Below are 19,920 nucleotides of genomic sequence, written 5' to 3' on the forward strand. Positions count from 1 at the left end.
TTCGAATGGAAAAAGTCTTTGGTGCTTGCCTAAATGTCAGTAGCTCAATTGGGATATATCTTGTGCAATAAGAAAACAAACAGAGGGTGCATTTTAATGGGGACGTTCTGGAAAGGATGCCATATTTTGATTTCTTTTATGCGTCTACTGTTTTCTTTGGTAATATTATTTTGTTACAAAGGCACCAGATGAAGAACGCAGCTTCACCCGATCGTTGGGAGCGCCATCAAGAGAGCATGGCTCTTGAGCCAGCACAGCGCGGAGTCCAAGGCAGCCTCAGAATGTTTGCGATGACTGATGCATTCTTGCGTCAACTTTAGTCGACTGGTGCGGTCCTGAATTAGGCGAGTGGGCCGAGAGGGATTCCCCTGGCAGCCTCAGCCGGGCAAGCAAGCAAGCTGCAGCTGGGCCGTGCGGTCTGATCACGCTGGACTGAGAGGCTCACTTTGCCAACGGGGCTACCCATTTTTATCCAGGCTACCCCTAAAAAGAGTCGTGACGCACGTATGTTGAACTTCTTTCGTACCGTACATAGCCAAACGTGCTAATCAGAGGGGACGTCACGTGGTCACCGCGGGGAGAGATGTGTGCTGGCGGTGGCATCTCTCTCACTTAGGCCAATGCCAGGGCCGCGTTTTTTTTTTTATTTCAGAAACTGCTGAAAAAGTACACATTATCTCAGGATGATGAAGCTAACCCAATCGTATGTGAATTTTCAGAGAAGAGCCATGCATTGGGATCCGAGTTGTGCCAAGCCATGGCAGAAATGGTCCGGCACAGCTGGGATCTAATGATTATAATTGTGGTGGAAAAGCAGCGTGAGTTCATGGGATTTTCTCAGCTCCCTGTAGAGGGCACACAGTGACTAGCCATCGGACACTGAGCCAATTTGGGCCAAATCAACTGTCTGGTGATTCCTCCAAACCACACCACACCGTAGCAACCGGAGAAAACCCCCATGCGCGAGGGGAAACACTCCATCCCCGTACGGATGGAAACAGATGGCGATTAGCCAACTTGCCAAATGGTCTTTGTCTTTTGTGTGTGTGTTGATTGCAGGTGTTCCCTGCTTGCCTGCCATTCTCCCCGGCCATCCCAGCCATCTACACTCAGGTGCAGGAGTTTGTCAAGGCCTGCTTGCAGTTTTCCGAGGACCTGCATCTTAGGTAAAATCCTGAGTATTTTTTTTTTTTACATTCATATTATATCAAAACTCTATTTCTCCACACTCCAATTGCATTGCGATCAGCCAATCTTGAAATTCATTACGTAGGAATAAACTTATTTACAGTTATTGTAGTTAATAAAAACTTATCAGAATCATGGTAGTCTATATATTTTTGTAATTTGCTGAAAGTGTCCATCAGTCACACTCTGGATCTCCCAAGCATACGTACAGTTGTGTGAAAGGTCTGTGAATATATGTTGTCCGTATGATGAACGTGCTGAAACAGACACATTTTTTTAATTTGTCAACTCAGCCGTCTGCTGCCCGCTTGAGATCTGCCTCTGTTTCGACAATCCACAGTGTAGAAATGCATCCTTTACATCGCTGAGAATAACTTTGGCAAGCGAAGGTCTCGTCTGGCCCCCCTTGTGCGCGTGCTTTGTAACTTCACGCGACGTCGGCGTAGCTGCTCCGCTTGTCGGCGCCTTGCTTCGTTTTCCACCGAGCTAAATTAAACGATGAGCCAGACGAGAGCAGCTGTGGGGTGCTTTTGTAATTCTGTAACAATGACGACGACGACGACGTCCTCCCGCACAGCACCACGGAGCTGGATGACATGTTGCGGCGCTCCACGAACCAGCTGCTCGCCCGGGCACTGGCAGCATCTCTGATGGAGCTCGCAACGCGGCCCTCGCTGGGCCTCATGGAGGTGTGAGTGTGAGCGTGCGTGCGTGTGAGCGTGCGTGCGTGAGTGTGAGTGTGAGCGTGCGTGAGTGTGAGCGTGCGTGAGTGTGAGCGTGCGTGCGTGAGTGTGAGTGTGAGCGTGCGTGCGTGAGTGTGAGTGTGAGCGTGCGTGCGTGTGAGTGTGCGTGAGTGTGAGCGTGCGTGCGTGAGCGTGAGGGGCGGTGCTGTAGCGGTGAGCACGCTGTGCTACGGACTCCGGCGACCCTAATTCAATTCCTGCTGGCGGCCAACGCCGGTGACGACTATCTGAACCGGTCCTGGGCCTCCCTTAGGTCGACTCAACCTCAAATGAGCACCTGGTGCAGTGTGTAAACATCGCCACTGGGGAGACAAAGGCGGCTGGACGTGCTGCTGGCCACCCATGTCCTTGTGTCCTGTTCTGGCCTTCACAGGTGCTCACAAACAGCACTTGCCCCAACAGTCTGTTGAGGCTATACGGGGGGGGGGGGGGGGGGTGTGTCTCTGTCTTTAGTAGTGTAGAGCGCACTGCACTGTGAACACGGTGACCTGAGTTTGATTCCCGCTCATGGCCAACATCAGTGACGAGTGATATCTCAACCGGTCCTGCTGTTAGCTTGCACTCTTTTTGTTGCGTGATGTGATGCAATGCTGTGGTCTTGCATTCTAGTAAAATGCCATTGTGTACATCTGATGTTGTGTTGCAGTGTACTGTCTGTGATGTTGTGACACAAAGCTGTGATGATTCATTGTGATGTCCTGGTACAGTGTCATGCTGCAGTGTTGTAATGCACCACTAAAATGTTGAGATGTAATGCGTCGGTGTCGTTGCTAACGTGGAACACTTTGGTCATGACATGCGATGTGATGGCGTTCGGTGAAATTCTATATTCATGTGACTTGTTCTAATCACGTTGGAGGGTTACGCTGTGGCGATGTGACGAGCAATGCTGCTGCTGCTGCTGCTGCCGCTGCTGTTGCCGCTGCTGCTGTGTCATGCGTTGCTGCTGTGGAGCTGGTGCAGCTGAGTGTGAACATCGGCGAGCTGGAACAGAGTCTTCCCTCCCTCACGGACTTCATCTCAGGCCTGACTGGCGTGGCCACGAGCGCCACCCACAACACGCTCCTCTATACCAGTGACACATTCAAGGTGAGTTTAACACTTAGGAGTCTTTTGCGACCAATTGCATCCATATTACAGGTTTTTTTTAGGGTTAGATCGTGTAAATATATAAATGTGTCATTAAAACCCGCCACCACCCGACACAGCCAACTAGTAAGGGTTGTCACGTAAACAGAACGTGCCAATTCGTCACTAGTACAGCACTAACCGGTTGTGTGTTGGAGAGCCAAGCCACAACATTTACAATCTGAGTACGACGTTTCACCAGTAATTACAACCAGCTTCATCAGGCGACAGCCAGAGTGTGGCACTGGCATGGACGACAACACCAGCAACAGCAGAATTCACAGCAGCAGTAGCGTTAGAGCCGTATCTGGCATCGGATTCGCCCATAAACTTTAGACTACTTTAGGTCCAGTGGGGCTTGGTGCTGATGGAATACATCCTGCCTGTACAATAATGTTAACGTATATTTGATGGTTACCACTGTCTTGATTAAAAGTCAGAATTATTTTTTGCTCAGAGCATTGAGGCGGTGTTTATCTCCTGTACACAGTCCCGAGCCAGTGGTGGACATTCCATATTGTTATGGCCGGGGCGAGTCTACCCATAGCAAAACCATTGTTCCCTTCCCGAGAAAGTAGGACCGATTTTCTAAACCCCAGAGAGATAACGGTCTGAGTCGGCCCCCAGCCAGGATTTGACCTCACGACCTTCCGATTTCAAGTGAGGGGGTGTGTGGCCGAGCCGGCTGGTGAGTGTGGCTGTGTACACACGGCGCGTGCGCTCAGGATGCCCGGCGGCTGGCAGAGGAGAGCGTGGAGTCGCGCCTCGTGGGCAAAGTGGACGAGTTTTTGTCGCTGGCCGAGTACGCGTGGGCCGGCGAGGAACCCACGGGCCGCGCGAGCTCCTACCTCCTCGACCTGCTCACGTTCCTGCGCAGCATCTTCTCCCTCTTCTCCTGCCTGCCCGTGAGAAGCCCCCTCGCATCAGACGGTCACCCGCAAAGACACGCACGTCCACCCTGCAGTGATGTTATCGTTCCACGACAAACACCGATAGTGCGCGTATACGTTTAATACTATGGGGTGAAACACCAGCGGCAGTGCTTCCTATTTTTTCTCTACAACTTTTCATTGAACGGACGTAAAATGTTAGGTGTTCATGTCTAGGAACGTCGATGATATGAACGTGTATCAGATGACAGAGGCCCCTCTGTCAGACCACGACAATAACAGGGCCATTGGTCTAGCTGGGCTTAAGTGAGTGCCTGGTGCGGTGTGTAATCATCAGCACTGTTGAAACAAAGGTGGCCGGGCGTGGTGCTGGCCACCTACCCCCAGCCTTAATAGGAGCTCGCTAACAGCACTTGCCCCAACAGTCTGTTGAAGGCTACACGGGGGATCTTTGTCTCTTGTAAGCGCGCTGTGGCGAAGGCGGCGTGCATGTCGTGCTGCAAGCACCTGGCTGCCTCGCTGCTCGCGCTGCTGCTGGGCGCCTCGGGGAGTCGGCTGTCTGCGGGCGCCCTGCAGCAGCTCAGCCTCGATCTCATGCAGTGCGAGGGTGGGTGGCCACACACACAAACACCTACCGACGTGCCGCACATATTCACATACACTCTTGTCACGTACACATTGTCTTTGTCACAAAGATGCCCCGTAATGCCTTAATATACTGTTGGAGCAAGTGCTGTTAGCGAGCACCTGTGAAGGCTGGTATGGCATACGAGGGGGTGGGTGGCCAACACCACGCCCGGCCGCCTTTGTCTCCCTAGTGGCGATGTTTGCACATCGCACCAGGTACTCATTTGAGGCTGAGTCGACCTAGGGGAGGCCCAGGACCGGTTCAAATAATCGTCACTGTTGTTGGCCGTGAGCGGGAATTGAACTCGGGATGCCGGGTTCGAAGCGCAGCGTAGCACTATCTGCTACACTACTGCTCCCCACACACACACGTACATTCTCCCCAATGCTCATGGTCACAAACTGCATCAACTACGATTGTTTTAGGCTACGGTTCAGATGTCAATTGCCGTTGGTGTTCTGCAAAGGTAGAATCAAGCATGGCTCGCCAAAATCGTAGCGTGCAGGACGAGCAGCTATGCCACCGCTTACGTCACTGGTGACTCCAGGCATATTGCGATATCAAATACTTCATGGGAAGTCATGAAAGTCATCTTGAGAAAATGGTCCCCACTGTGGGAATACTGAATTTCCGCCAAGGCACAGAACTGCCACGGTCTCATTTGACCTGAGATATGCTTCGGACCCGAATCTATTTGTGCACCAAGGTGAAAAAAATATATATTATAAATTATAAATTCATAACCCAACAATTTCGCACAAAAACGTACCCATTCTGCCACCACTTATACAGTTGTTAAACGGCCGAACGTGGGTAGGGCCAGGGCACAGCCAACAATAGTGCGAGCTTCCACGAAATATGCTGAAACTTTTCATGTCGGTGCTGGAAAAGCTCCAATCACACCTTGGGAGGGAGGGCGCGTTGCATCTGTGAGACGCTCTGAGAGGGAGTGGCCACCCATTGGACCATAATTCACAAGCGTGCTCGTCACTTGTACGCATGTATGTTGAACTTCTTTCGCACCATACGTAGCCAACCCTGATTATTTGAGGTGCGGGATTAGAATGCATTAGAATTATTAGAATCACACCGTGCTGCCATTCTGCATAATTTATTCTGCATTGTAATACAACATTTAAAGCACGTTTTAGGTTTGATCCTAATCTAGATTTGAAGTTTTCGTGACTGCAGGGATCCATACTCTTTGGTTCTTTCGGTAAAGTCACAGTGACTTTACCGAAAGAACCAAAGAGTAGGTTTGATCCTTTTGTGTTTGTTGTTGATTAAATATCTGGCTCATCTTAGATTTCCACGAAAGAGTCGAAAACAAACTTCACGCGAATCTGGGCACCTTTTATAATGTTTTGAATCTGTAGGGGGCACTCTACACTGCTACAATTCAGCTGCAGCGACAAGAACAGAAGGGCACGACTGTTCCCTCTCCCCGCATGGGTTCTTTCTGGTACGGATTAGCAGCTGCGTGCTAGGTATATATTGTTTTTAAGTCGGAGAGCACGGGGTGCTGCGGGTTCACGCTGCGCTCAATTCGAGCGCAGCTGTGCGCCGATTGGCTGTGGCTTTGGAGCCGCTGTGTTCGGGACTCAATGCCACGTGCTGTGTGTGCCTCGCATCCTCCCTTCGACATCTCATCAAATACGTTGCGGTTTAAGAAGACGGATCATCTACAGCACAGTAGAGCTCAAGCTTACGTTGCTGTACGTAGTGCTGGCATTATATGTAAAAAAGCAATACATAAATTTAGCATCGTCCTGTGAAAACAAAATATAATGCCCTTTTCACAAGAGCAGGTGTGTTAATTAGCCCGAGCGGTTTCACTAAATACCGGTACACGCGAGTTGAATAGACCTGGCAACGTTTCTGCAATATGGCAATTCGGAAAAAAGAAACCCGCATCTGAACTTCTACTGCTGCGAGGCTCTTAGTGTTGAGATACTTGCTGCTCAACACGGCCGATCTGTCCACACAGAAGCCCTTGTTAACAGAACGTAACGCGCATCTTCGCCTGCCACTCGGCCACGATCCCCCCCCGCCCCCCGCCCCCGTCCGACAGCGGCCATCCCGTCGACATTCTCCTCCGTCTTCGCATTTCTCCTCGACGCGCCGTCTCCAGACGCTCGCGGTCGCCGAGTGACGGCCGCGGGCCGAGTCGCTCGCTCGCTCACTCACTCCCTCGCTCGGACGATGTAGATTGAGGAAGCATCCCGGGTCTTCTTCTCGTTCTAAACCACCTTGCGTTATGCTTTATTTTTTTGTTTACCTATAACATCCCTTTCGTATGCCCCCACCCCCACCCACGGCACGTGTGCACACGCGAGAAGAAATCACCGTTTTTAAAACGATCCGGAACACCCACTCGAGACGAATGACAGTCACCCTGATGAATAACTAACGCAGCAGGATAGATCACTGCAAGAAAGGAGAGCAGTGGTTCTTAGAACAAATTGGCGTTGTATCTCATGGAGAAAGTGCTCAGCAACGATCATTGAATGTCTGCTAGTCGTGACAGATAACAAACACCTATGGTACATTGGGAATTAAGAAGTTGCAAAGGCCTATTATTTAGCCGTAGTGCATGAAGGTGCACGCTTGCGATGTTCAATTAAAGGAACACTTTACAGTTGAGTGATTTTGTAAAGAATCCAAGACATAAAATTTACTACAAATGCTGCATAAGAGAATATGATCAAAGATGATGAAGATGACATTTACGAATTAAATGAGAGGAGATGCATTTAAATAAGGATTTGATCAATGCTAGCTAAGCCTGATATAGGCCTTGACCAGCAGTGTTGGATAGGCCTCACATGAGTTCGCAATTAAAGTCTTATAGCCACCTTCATGTTATCTTTCAATTGGCTTGCTCTAGTGTGTACATAATATTATACTAGGACGTAGAAATGTGCAACTGCTCAGTGTTGATGTTCAATTTCAATAGATACCTGGAAATTTATTTCAGGAATTATGAATGCAAGAAGCATGCTGCAAAGTGGATGAAATAGACGTAATTTGCAACAGCGGACTTGTTTGCCAATGTAATTGGTTACATAGAGGGAAACTTTTGTAATTCCCTTCGCTAATTTAAATATCTAGAAACCTTTAGATGCTGGGAATCTTGGGAGACTGGTTTTGAAAGGCATACATATGTTGAAGTTCAATGAACAAGACAAATCTCTACAAGAGAAAATGAGCTGCCATCAGCAAATTGATGCTTCGTGTTTATATACATATTTAATGTCAACGCGAGAGAACTTTCATCATTTTAAAATATAATTTTTTCACCCCACAATTATATTTAATGTTCATACTGAATGTTCCTCTTTGAGCCTGCCTGCTCAATTCAGTATTGATACAAAGGTCAGTTACTCAGACCTGCTCTACAAAGGTCATTGCCTCTTTTAATTTCAAGGATGTCTTGAAGTGAATGACAAAATCAAAGGTTATTATATGGTGACTGCTTTTGTCCAAAAGGTCTAGGAGTGTAAACATCAGTACCGGAGAGACCAAGGCAGATGGGCATGGTGCTGGTCACACGACTACCCTTGCGGAGTCTGTCGGCTTTAATAGGCGCTCGCGAACGGCTCTTGCCCAACAGTCCATACGGAAAATTAGGGGGGGGGGGTCTTTGTATTTATCCTGTGTGTGGCATGATGCAGTGTGTGTGGCATGATGCAGTGTTTGTGTGATGACGCCGTGTGTGTGGCATGATGCAGTGTTTGCGTGCTCGGGACCGGTGCCTGGCTTTGAGGATGGTTCTCTAGCCCTCGCCTTCCTCGACCTCCGCCAGGTGAGCCCGCACCTCACATCGCGGACACTTTTTGCAGCGTCATAAAGAGCCGAGTGGTTCGTTTTTAAGGGCGTCGATGGCTCAATTCCATCTAGCCAGCCACTGTGAAGTGAATCCTAACGATCACGTGACGGTAATCTTTGCAAATAAAAATATAACCTTCGTATCATATCGTCCAGAATGATATTAGGACCTGTGTAAAATGTCTCCTGATGAAGTGAGTTCTGCTGTTTTGTCTCTTAAAGGTATAAAATGCAGCTCCTTGCTTTCAATTTCCATATGGCCTTCCAGCAGTCGCACATGTTTAAGTCGACTTTGAAAACCCATCTTTCTAAAGTGGCCCCCCCTTTTGAGTTGGGTCGGTTACCCCTGGTTCTGTTTTTGTTTCCTGTTTTTCATGCATTGCACACTGGGTTCCGAGGCTGGAATGCGCATTATACACTTTAAATATTACTATTTCACTGATTAGGTGATACTGCATGAGCCCAGTAGCACGTTGACATATTGCCACAGCAGGTAAGACACAGTGAAGGTGCTTGGTGGAGGTCATCCCACGCCCAACCAAGCCACCCTTTGCCGCCCCCTCTCTGTGGCCAGGAGACATTGCACGGAATGTCTGTCCCTGCACTTTGTCCCGGTCCTGATTTACCAGCCGCACGGGGCAGTTGTCAGAGAAGAGTGGTGGCTTGCGGTGCGAAGAGGTCCATTCATCACGGCAGAGCGAGGCACCGCGCACGCTGAGTGCCGCCAGGCGTGAGCCGGCGCGGTTGGGTGGTTAATCACCTGGTGACGCGTCTCTGTATAGCCGAGTTAGGAAAGAGTCTGCGCCAACATGGCATGGCAAGTTTTTGTTCATCGACATCCCTTTTGGGCTCAGTGTGACACTCAAATGTTGGCCCGTTTTGGTTTGGTTGAGCCTGTTTGCTGGAGTGTCTGCCATCGAATCACTTTGTGTGGACTCAGTGTTTTGCTACCACAGCCACCCAGTAATGTCTGCAGGGAATTGCTAAGTGGACCTTAAAAACCCCGCAACATCTAATCCACAAGAGTAGTCCGTTGTGTGCCAGTGTTATAGTCCACTTTTTAGCTTTGAAAAGTGCCTGCAGGTTGTAAATATGTCCCTTCGCAACTGTATACTGCATATATATGAACACATATCCTAGGATCAATGAATTAATTCACACTGAGCCAGGCATGGTGAAACACACATGTAATCGAGAATTTTAGATGCAGATGTTGGTGTATTCCATACATTTGTAACACTTACAAACCGGTAGGGCTGCGACATGGCCAGGTGTCGGTACAGACACTAGGTTGATGAACACGTTTGTGTGGATCTTTGAATGTTATCACCTCGGATACACAGGTTTTCTCTGGCCACAGTCGGTTCCTCCCACTCGACCCACGTGTTCACAGAATTTGTCAAAATGTAAATGTTTGACATTCCGTGAATACGTAATTTGACAAAGAATGTACTCTTTCAGGACGATGAAAGTAACGTTTTGACTTGAACGGTGTAGTGTTGAATTGAATACTGCATTATGAAAGTTGTCTTCAGTCACAGGATAAAGGTATTACATGGTCACAGGATACTTTATATGTGTCAGGGGTCATTTAGATGGGGCCATTTAGGATCAAGTCGAACGTGCAGATTTTGCCACGGCTGTAAGCACAATCCATAGAGGTGGGGACGGTGCGTGTGGGGGGTTGGATCTGAGAGTCAGGAGCATCTGGGGCATGAGAACGATGAACCCCTCGGGATGAGAGTGGTAGAGGAGGAGAGAATGGTCGTTATCTAAGAGGCTTCTCATGTTCCACCCCCTCCGCAATTAATAATATTTTATTCCTGTGATGTTTGTCAAATCTATAGTAATATTAAGAGGACAAACATATGAGTTGGAATAATCAATTCTTACATGCACTGTTTGATGCATCTATCGTGAGCGTAATAATCAATGAAACATTTCGAAGCCTTGCGTAACGTTTAAATGCTTTATTTAAATTCATGAAATTATTGTATTATTAATGTTTGTTTACCCAGGAACGCCTCAATCAGTGTCATGACTATTTTTATGAGGGACCTACCAAGTTGATTATTGCTTTGTGTTATCTCAATCGAGAAATGCACGTATATGTGTGTGGGGCGTCGTGGTGGTGAGATGTTATCCCCATTGCCTGGTATATAGGAGGTTGTGGATTCAATCCCGACCCTGATGCCTGGATATTTGTTCTTCTCGTGGTCGTGTGGAATTTTCTCTGGGCACTCCGATTTTTCGCTCCAGAATTAGAAACGTGCGTTTAGAGTGTTCGGCTGCTGCTATAAATGCCCACGTGATCGGCCACTTTATTGAGCTATCATTTGTGGCCAGGTTGCTTCTGAAAAATACCTATATAGTTGAGTGAGCCTTATCTGGTATTTTTTTTTATAGTAACTAGTGCGAATGTGTGTGTGACAAGCATATATTGAAAATGTACTTATCTGCATAAGAGTGCATACGCATGGCTTATAGATGAACTTCTGTGTGTGCGTGCGAGACACAACAATGACTCATGCCACTGAGCAGTTGTGTGCTGGTGGGGGAGAGGCCATGACCCCCAGCACATGAGTGGCTTGTAGTCGACAGATAGAAAGAGGAGAGGGGAAGAAGGGGATTGAAGAGATAGAGAGTGAAATAAGGTAAACAGAGAGTGAGTGACGCACATCACTTTTCTGGGTCAGAACATGAAGGCTGACATGAATAAAGCGTCATAGTGTTGACTTCACACAATGTGGTACCCATTTTATTTTGTTGGTACTCATTTTATTAAGTGGACTTGTCTCAGTCCCATCAACAATAATTGCGCAAACATTTATTACATTTAAATTATAATTCCAGCTCTGAGAGTCAATAAGATGAGTTCGGCTTCCCATGCAATGACCATGTCTCTCTGTAAGCCAAGCGGATGGGAAAGTGCCACTCTGCAGTGTGGTTCTGTTGTACCCACTTCAGCAGACCATTCTCTCTCATGGGGTGACACACGACTCTGCGAAATTTGTCCAAACAGATTCTTCATCTAATGACATGACACCAATCGGAGTAAAATATTCCATTGAAAAATGCTGTGAGTGAAGACCTGCCACGCAACACCATCGCGAGGCACCAATGCTGTATTGGAAATTTCTGTTCTGCATTTGCTCTGCGGTCTGTGTGATAGAGAAGTGAGTCATATGCAGTAGACGTCATTGAGCATACTTTAGTGCTGCAGTAAGTGGGCATTGACAACCATTACATTTTAACTTAAAAACAAATTCTGAAATAAGCTCAGGTTTTGGATAATGTTATTCAGGATAGAATGAAAGGAAGACGTTTCGCCGCAGTCATTTGTTTACATTTCATTTGCTGTGAACTCGAGCCACGGTTCAAATGGTTACCTAACATGGTATGAAGCAGTGCTTGTTCATGATTATAATGGTGAAATATTCTAAGCCCGTGTTTATTAAATGCTGCCAATGCGGGCCCCTGAAACCTTAGATGAAGCTTTGCACTGCTGTGCTTTGCTGCCTGTGGTGTACGGTGTCATCGTGGCCTGCTGCTGCTGCTGCTGCGAGCTTGCAGACCGCGCAAGCTGCCTGACCCATTCTGTGCCGCTGTCCATGGTGCTGAAAGATTCAGGCACTCGGGGGGATATTTGTCTGCACTACAGAGTGCAGTGTAGGATGACAGTTTATGTTCTTTATTTTATCAAATTTGCAAATGCAGCAGGGTGGTAGGATATAGTCTTTCAGTCAGCATGCTCCAATGTATGCAAGTTGTTTGCGGAGTCTGGTGTTAGATTCCCACTGACTGTCGCCGTCTATCTGAGCAGAGTATCTTAAAAGCTGCACTGTTTTGTTGTGGGATGTATGCATTATGTAACTATTTTGTGTTTGTTGGAGTGATGTGGCAAGCACACTGTGTTGTCAACCTGGTAAACAGAGTTCCACTCGTGGCCACAGCTCACATCAAGGGCCAATGATCTCAAATCTTCCGCCCTCCCCCACTTCACCAACCCAAATCTAGCAGTAGATTGACAAAGAGTTATAATTTAGTATTTATATATATTGTGTGTGTGTATATATATGTTCTGTATTTATTAGTCTGTACCTAATTCCATATTGAGGTTCAACAATATTATAGTCGTGCAGTATTTAAAGACACACTTAGATTTTAACACCACTTTTTAAAATAAATTTAGTAAGCTATAAACGCACAGTGGGGATGGAGTGGTGGTGCAGTGGTCAATCACACTGCACTATGAACCGATGAGTGACCTTCCTGGCCATGGCTAACATCAGCACTGGACCCCTCTTTACCAACACGTGCTGAAGTATTGTCAAAAAAGGGCTGTTATATAATAAAATAATTTAAATACGTAAATATGAACACACTGCATTTTCAAATTGTCATCACATGCAAAGTTGGTCTATTCATATTATTATTATGACGCGTGTACTGAGGAAAACATCGAAGAGTCTCATGACTCTTTTTCAGGAGGGTCCTGCAAAGGGCTTGCAGGATGGGCTATAATTGCTCTTTAGATTCGAATTGAGTAATGAAATGTATCCACCTCTGCCATTCCCAACACATGACACCAAGTCAGGGCACATTCTGCCACCTACCCAAATCACATCCCAACACGCATAGACCTCAACCACAGTCCCCCCTTCCCGTGGCAGGGCCACTGTAAATCTGGCCTGAAAGCGTTGGAGCTGAGTGTCAGGCCGTTTTGTTTTATGACCAGCAGTGATTACATTGAGCATCAAAAGTAAATCAACGGCTTCTCGTGTGGGCAGCCAGCTACAGTGTGCAGTGGTTGGAGGGGAGGCTGTCTTGTCCGGGCTGAGTTGACAAGCCTTCGTTTCACAAAGTGATGCTAATTTATTGATCGCAGATTAATAATTGGCTGAGTCAAACACGGGATGTGAAGTCTGGGACCCTAATCATAAGGCCATGTACGACTGTCCGGTATTGAAATGAATAAGGATTGTGATACTGGAGGCTACTTGTACGTAGGTGTGTGTGTGTGTTGTGGAGGGCAGTAGGCACTGTCAGCCACGGTCATGAAGTGTGGCGAGCAGTCCAGACTACAGTCAACGCCTGTCCCAGCATCACCTTGTGCTCTCCTGCTCTATCAAAAATTAACTGCTTCGACCTTGATGGATTGCCCGCATTAGCATATGGTGCACACATAAATCTACCAAGAACAATGTTACGTATGGAAATAGCTTACCTCGTATTCATAAGAGGAAAGTATTGGATTTCTGCGCCCAGGGCAATTCTATTGAGAGGCTCATCTCCGCTGTAAATCAGATTACAGCGGAGGGGAGACTATGGCGTTCACCCCACCACGCAAAGCATAACTTGCTTACGGTGACGGATTGGGGAAGTTTTGGGAAGTCTTCATGGGCGCATACCAAGGTGGAGTGACAGAGGCTGGATGGATTGTCGATCACAAGCCAGCAAGTCGAACTCATGCACACTATCCACTTAATTTATTTACATGGCATCTGATCCTATGTGGATAGTAGCGCCACAGTGACTACGAGATGTTATTTCCCTCGCCTGGTATGCAGGAGGTCGTAGGTTCGGTCCCGACTATAACGCCTGAAATATTTGGAGTTTGCATGTTCTCCCCGTGGTTGCTTGGATTTTTCTCTGGGTCCTCCGGGTTTCCCTTCCACATTTAGAAACATGCGTTTAAATGATTTTGCTGCTATAAATTTCCACGTGATAAGCCACTTCGTTGAGTTATCACTTGTGGCCAGGTCGCTTCTGAGAAGAAGAGTAGACTTTACCTGATAAATACGATGACTTTTTTCCATCTCTTAATTTTGCATGAAATTAAACAATTTCACAGCTTTTGTTTCTTATTGAGGTGGAAATAAGCAGCCAGCATGTGTGTCAGGAGGGGGGCAGAGATAGCGCTGCCTTGGCACACGATTGTCAGAATGAAATGAATAAGTAGCTGCAGGGTTTGCGGAGGTGCTGAATGTAGCGTGTGGCCTGTTAGCCTCGGGCTGAACTATTAATCGATTTCAAATCGAAATCGCAATTTGAAACAATGCGATTAGTAAATCGTAAAGGCTGCGAGTTTTTGCGGTTTGAAAAGTCCTATTACTTTCTTATTGGAATTGTTAATTTTTTTATTATTATAACTTTATTTGTTTAACCTAACAATTGTTCTATGTTTGATTGTTCTATTTCAGTTAAAACATTTTAATAAATACATGTTGGAAGCAATTCATATTTTAAGTTCTCATCCTTGCATTATAATATTTCGAGCAGTTCACATTTTGATGGTATCATGTGGTAATGCTCCATCACATGTTTTAAATCTATTACACAGTGAATATTGAACTGAAGCTTCACTTAAAAAAAGGTAATCACAAATCAAATCGCAATCGCAATATTTGTCAGAAAATCGCAATTAGATATTTTCCCCAAATTGTTCAGCCCGATGTCAGCCCGACGTCAGCCCACCAGATTCAAGTGTAGTTCCAGTCGCAGCATCTTCCTACAGAGCTACTACCCACAGAACATGACGGCGCCACTGAGCTCACGAGCAACGCGGGATCTGTTTCACCAACGCCACCGAGGAAGCTCAGCGTTTGAGTCTTTCAAGATAAATGTTTCCCTGTACTGTATAGGATGTGGGATGAAATATTAGTTCCTTTCAGTAATTAAACAAATCAATCCTTTACCTCACAGTTATTTCAAATGTTAACAACAATGGCTCTCTGCACAAACATGCATTGGGGGCAGTGATCGAAGCTCCATGAATTCCATACTCCTGTGCAGCGTCTTCAATTGACGTCGATGATGACGACGACGAGGCCGTGTAGGAGAAAGAGCACCATTGTCTAGTTTGACGTTGAGTTTTGATGTTGGGTCAAGAGCTTCGGGAGATGCGTAGCGAATTTGTGAAATGTCTCCGGGGAACGAGTGACAGTGGGCAGGCGTTTGGTACCCCAGTCGTTCCGTTGTGTAAAGTTGTTCACCGCGTTCAACCCGTGGAGTCTCCTCCTCGAGTCTCTGCATGGGGGTATCCGCTGCGTCTACGATATGCAAATTGTAACTGTTGGTTTACAAAGTTACCCGGGTGTTGGGCTGCTGGACCCTGACCATGAATGTAACTTGCAACTTTGGTGGGTATCTTAGACAGGCTGGAGTCTCTACACGAGCCACCAATCCCACCTTCAGGGCATATTATCCAAAACAACAATGACAACCACGACTCGTGTAACCTGTAAACTAAAGTAACCCGGCCTCAGAGGGCCTTCATCGATTCACCCAAGCTGATAAAGCGGCGTGGCCTCGGAGAAAGCTGACAGGTATTTTTAGAGGCAGCGGAGGCCGTTTGTGTCACACTGTGTCCTGGCGCACCTTCTTTCCCACGCTGCTATCCTGTGGACACAGCTTTTTTTTTCTAAACTCACCACTGCCATGAAGTTAATATCCGAAAGTGTCCCGGCCACTCTCATAATCCTTCGCTGCTTGCAACGCGGAGAGGATTTTTTTTCTCAACAGCAAAAGGGAAATGGAGAAAGATGACCACATGCAACATTCTTGCTATTTTGCCTTAAGGAGGCCAAATGCCCATTAGGTTGTTCGCCAATTTGTACTCGGATTATATTTAATGAGCTTCATGGGCTATCCAGCCATCATGTGGTGCTCCTCATCTGGCCGAATAAAAAACCCCCAAACCACGAAGTGGCGTATTCGTGTTGCCCACGTTGGAAGTCATGACGACACCTTGCCCGACTGTCGTCGGTGAGTCTCATCCCGTCTCACCTCGCATCGACGCTGACGCGGCGTGAAGCGCGAGGCTGCCTCCTCCGCGTGCCCTCTCTTGGCAGGAACATGACTCTTTGAGTTTATTTGATTTTATAACACGACTATTTTACACGGGAGATCCGTGGTGCCGCGTGAGCACAGCAGCAACCAAAATTAAAGACAAAAACATCAAGAATGCGGAGAACGAGTGCAGGCTCCTTCAGCAATATTTCACAACTAACAAACGAGGTGTTTGACGGTCGTAAATTCGACACGCGAATCTAAAAGAACACCGTGCAAATGTCGCGTGACAGCAAGACGCGCCAGAAAAAAGTGAGGTACAGATGCAAGTAAGCTTTTATTTCTTAGTCTGACAGTGACATGAACACACGCAAATTGAAAAAGAAAAACAGTGCAAACATATGGGAGCAAGAGGCGTGAGAATAAAGTTAGTTGCAAGAAAGCTCTGTGTGTTTTGGTTGAATGGGGGAAATAAAGAGGGGGGGGGGTGGTGTAGGGAGGGAACCAAGGTGTGTAGATGAGCGGTTAGGAGGTTTCAGAAATGTGGAGCAGCATTGCGGAAATAGTTATAATTTTTTTCCCAAAGTTGTAAAAAAAATGGAATGTTTAGTAGAAATAAGGAGGCACTTCTGCGGCTACGGGAAGGGTTTAGAGGAACAAAGTCGTCATTTCGGTGACCTAGAAAACGCCGAAATGTAACACGTAAAGTCCTCGACAAGTCACATTGAAGCGTGCACGAGTCGAGGAGGCCGGGCCATGGGTGTTGCTGCGGGGTGAGTGAGCAGTCACGCTCGACTACACCCTCAGCCACGTGAACCTGTGTCGACTCACAGCCACGTGAACCTGTGTCGACTCACAGCCACGTGAACCTGTGTCGACTCACAGCCGCGTGAACCTGTGTCGACTCACAGCCGCGTGAACCTGTGTCGACTCACAGCCACGTGTGCCCTCTGATAACCCCGACCTGCCCCCCTGATCCATGCGTTCTCTCAGTGCGGAGCCGTGCATTCTCACTAGCTTGCACACAGCCACACAACTGTGTATTCTCACCAGCTTGCAGACAGCCATACAACTGTGTATTCTCACTAGCTTGCAGACAGCCACACAACTGTGTATTCTCACCAGCTTGCACACAGCTACACAACTGTGTATTCTCACCAGCTTGCACACAGCTACACAACTGTGTATTCTCACTAGCTTGCACACAGCTACACAACTGTGTATTCTCACCAGCTTGCACACAGCTACACAACTGTGTATTCTCACTAGCTTGCACACAGCTACACAACTGTGTATTCTCACTAGCTTGCACACAGCCACACAACTGTGTATTCTCACCAGCTTGCACACAGCTACACAACTGTGTATTCTCACCAGCTTGCACACAGCTACACAACTGTGTATTCTCACTAGCTTGCACACAGCTACACAACTGTGTATTCTCACCAGCTTGCACACAGCTACACAACTGTGTATTCTCACCAGCTTGCACACAGCTACACAACTGTGTATTCTCACTAGCTTGCACACAGCTACACAACTGTGTATTCTCACCAGCTTGCACACAGCTACACAACTGTGTATTCTCACTAGCTTGCACACAGCTCCACAACGGTGTATTCTCACTAGCTTACACGCAGGTCTACAGCTGTGTATTCTCACTAGCTTGCACACAGCTACACAACGGTGTATTCTCACTAGCTTACACACAGGTCTACAGCTGTGTATTCTCACTAGCTTGCACACAGCTATACAGCTGCGATTTGTCACACAGCTTGCATTGGTCACTATTGGCCATTTCATTCCCCCGTGCAAAAATCCCACCTCGGGGTACCAACCTGTGATTTCATCTAAAAGAGTTTTGCTGCCCACTACTCACACTTGTTTAAGTGTTTTGTATTTTTCAGGCTTTATTTGCCGTCCAAAATGTATATATGCTCACCTCCACTTACTGAAGTCATACATTTGTAGATATTGATTTAACTTTCACAAAACGATTGCTACATATTGAACTCTGTAATATTTTAGTTTTCCCACTGTGCGCTTGCAATGTTTGTGCCACGTTTTTACTTGCGAGGGATAGTCTTGGTGTCAAATAGGATCTCACTTGGTTTAAAGTATTTATTTTTTGCTATATATCTATATATTTATATACATGATATATATATATCACATTCTTTTGAAGGCACCAGATATGTGTTTTATTTTTCCTATTTCCTGCAAATATGCGGCGATGGAATTGGCTGTGCTTCGTTTCTCTCTTGAGAGACATGTCGCTCAGAGTGGGGGCATACATCACGGCGATGCGCATTATAAATCTTGATGCGTGCAAAGCCCGTGGTTTTGGCGGGGACAGGCTGTTCCTGTTAAATAGTTCTAGGTTGATAAATGTGGGAACTCCCCAAGCTGACTGCGTTTGCATGCCGCTGCTTGGCATTGTAGTTCAATCGTGTGATGAAGATGATGCCGTCCTTAGGATTTGATGCACACGCATTTATTTGCCTCTGCACGTCTGCCCGTCGTGTGTGCCCACAGCTGCTCGATCTGTTTCTCGAGTGGGACTGGGCCGAGTTCCTGGCTGACTATGGCAAGCCGCACGCTCGCTACCTCCGCGTGGATGCTGGCACCGCGCTCACGCTGCTGGAGAGGTGGGGAGGGGGGCTCTCTGCTTCGTATGCCGCACGCGCCCACCAACACCAGCCCCCCCCCCCCACTCTTTGAACTTGAACCACAACTGTATCCTAAGTCTGTCACTGACACCCTAGTCATAACGATGCCATCAGTGTTGAGCCACAACCCATAACATACACCGGAACCTTTCAACCTTAGTAGTATATATTTTTTCTGTCAATCCACTTCTAGATGAAGGCCTCCCCACATCGTGTTTTGGAGGTTTTCGCTAGGCCATGTGTGTTGGAGAAGGGATAGTGGCCCAAAACGACTTCAGGTATCACTCACCTCTGATGTTAGCCATGGGCCGGAATCAAACCTAGGTTGCAGTGTTCATAGAGCGGTGTGTAAACCACCACACCCCCCTGATTATACACGTCATTATTTTGACGATAACATTACCACCTCCGATTTGCACGGTTGGCTACGTACAGTACGAAAGAAGTTCAACATACACACAATAATTATAATCCCAACCTTAATGATATCCATGAATATGCCCTATATCTTATGTATACTACAGGGAGAATTGTAGAGTAATTATCACATAAGCGCACTATTCTACAATCTTGGACTTGAGTCCCGAGCCAGTATGGCTATCCGAGGACTCAAGTCGACGATGTGCAGCTTGGGTGGAATCTGGAGTCATGTCTGGTCACAGCGCTTGCGGCGGTTTCCCTCCCCTCGCGGTGCGTCGACGGAGTTGCGCGGAGCGGAGGGGACGCGGAGCGAGGGGACGCGGAGCGGAGGGGAGGCGGCTGTGAGAGACGGCCGCCTCCCGCTGCCATGTGCCTTGCGTAGGGCTCAGCGTGGCCGCCCGAGTTGAAGGATCGCGTCGAAGTTGCATTGCAGAACGGTGCCATGTCGAGGAGAGGGGAGGCGGAACGCGAGAGACCCATTTGTCCCCGAGGTTTCTCGGCCGCGAAGCGAATTACGGCGCCTTAGCGACGGACTTGTGTGAGCGAGGGACGGGACGAAGCCGGTCGGGTTACACGCGCAACCATCGGAAATGTATATTTGGATCTTAAGTTACGCCGGTCAACTGAGGTTTTCG

At 47.4% G+C, this 19,920-nt stretch overlaps 1 protein-coding gene across 5 annotated transcripts in view; it reads left to right on the forward strand.

Moving 5' to 3' along the window:
- The window catches only part of LOC133343265 (exocyst complex component 6B-like), a 97,756-nt gene that overhangs the window by 71,576 nt on the left and 6,260 nt on the right, over nt 1-19,920 (forward strand). For all 5 annotated transcript variants that reach the window (XR_009755230.1, XR_009755231.1, XR_009755232.1 and 2 more), the window contains 7 exons: nt 1,060-1,166; nt 1,766-1,877; nt 2,886-3,020; nt 3,785-3,964; nt 4,415-4,556; nt 8,309-8,382; nt 18,732-18,844. Coding sequence is in view for 2 of the 5 variants with exons in the window: in XM_061552717.1 (XP_061408701.1) it covers nt 1,060-1,166; nt 1,766-1,877; nt 2,886-3,020; nt 3,785-3,964; nt 4,415-4,556; nt 8,309-8,382; nt 18,732-18,844 (863 nt within the window). In the remaining 3 variants the exon portion in view is untranslated. The remainder of the gene's footprint in view (nt 1-1,059; nt 1,167-1,765; nt 1,878-2,885; nt 3,021-3,784; nt 3,965-4,414; nt 4,557-8,308; nt 8,383-18,731; nt 18,845-19,920) is intronic.

This window comes from Lethenteron reissneri, chromosome 17 (assembly GCF_015708825.2).
Source record: "Lethenteron reissneri isolate LAM-NWPU_2019-01 chromosome 17, ASM1570882v1, whole genome shotgun sequence".
Classification (NCBI taxonomy): domain Eukaryota; kingdom Metazoa; phylum Chordata; class Hyperoartia; order Petromyzontiformes; family Petromyzontidae; genus Lethenteron; species Lethenteron reissneri.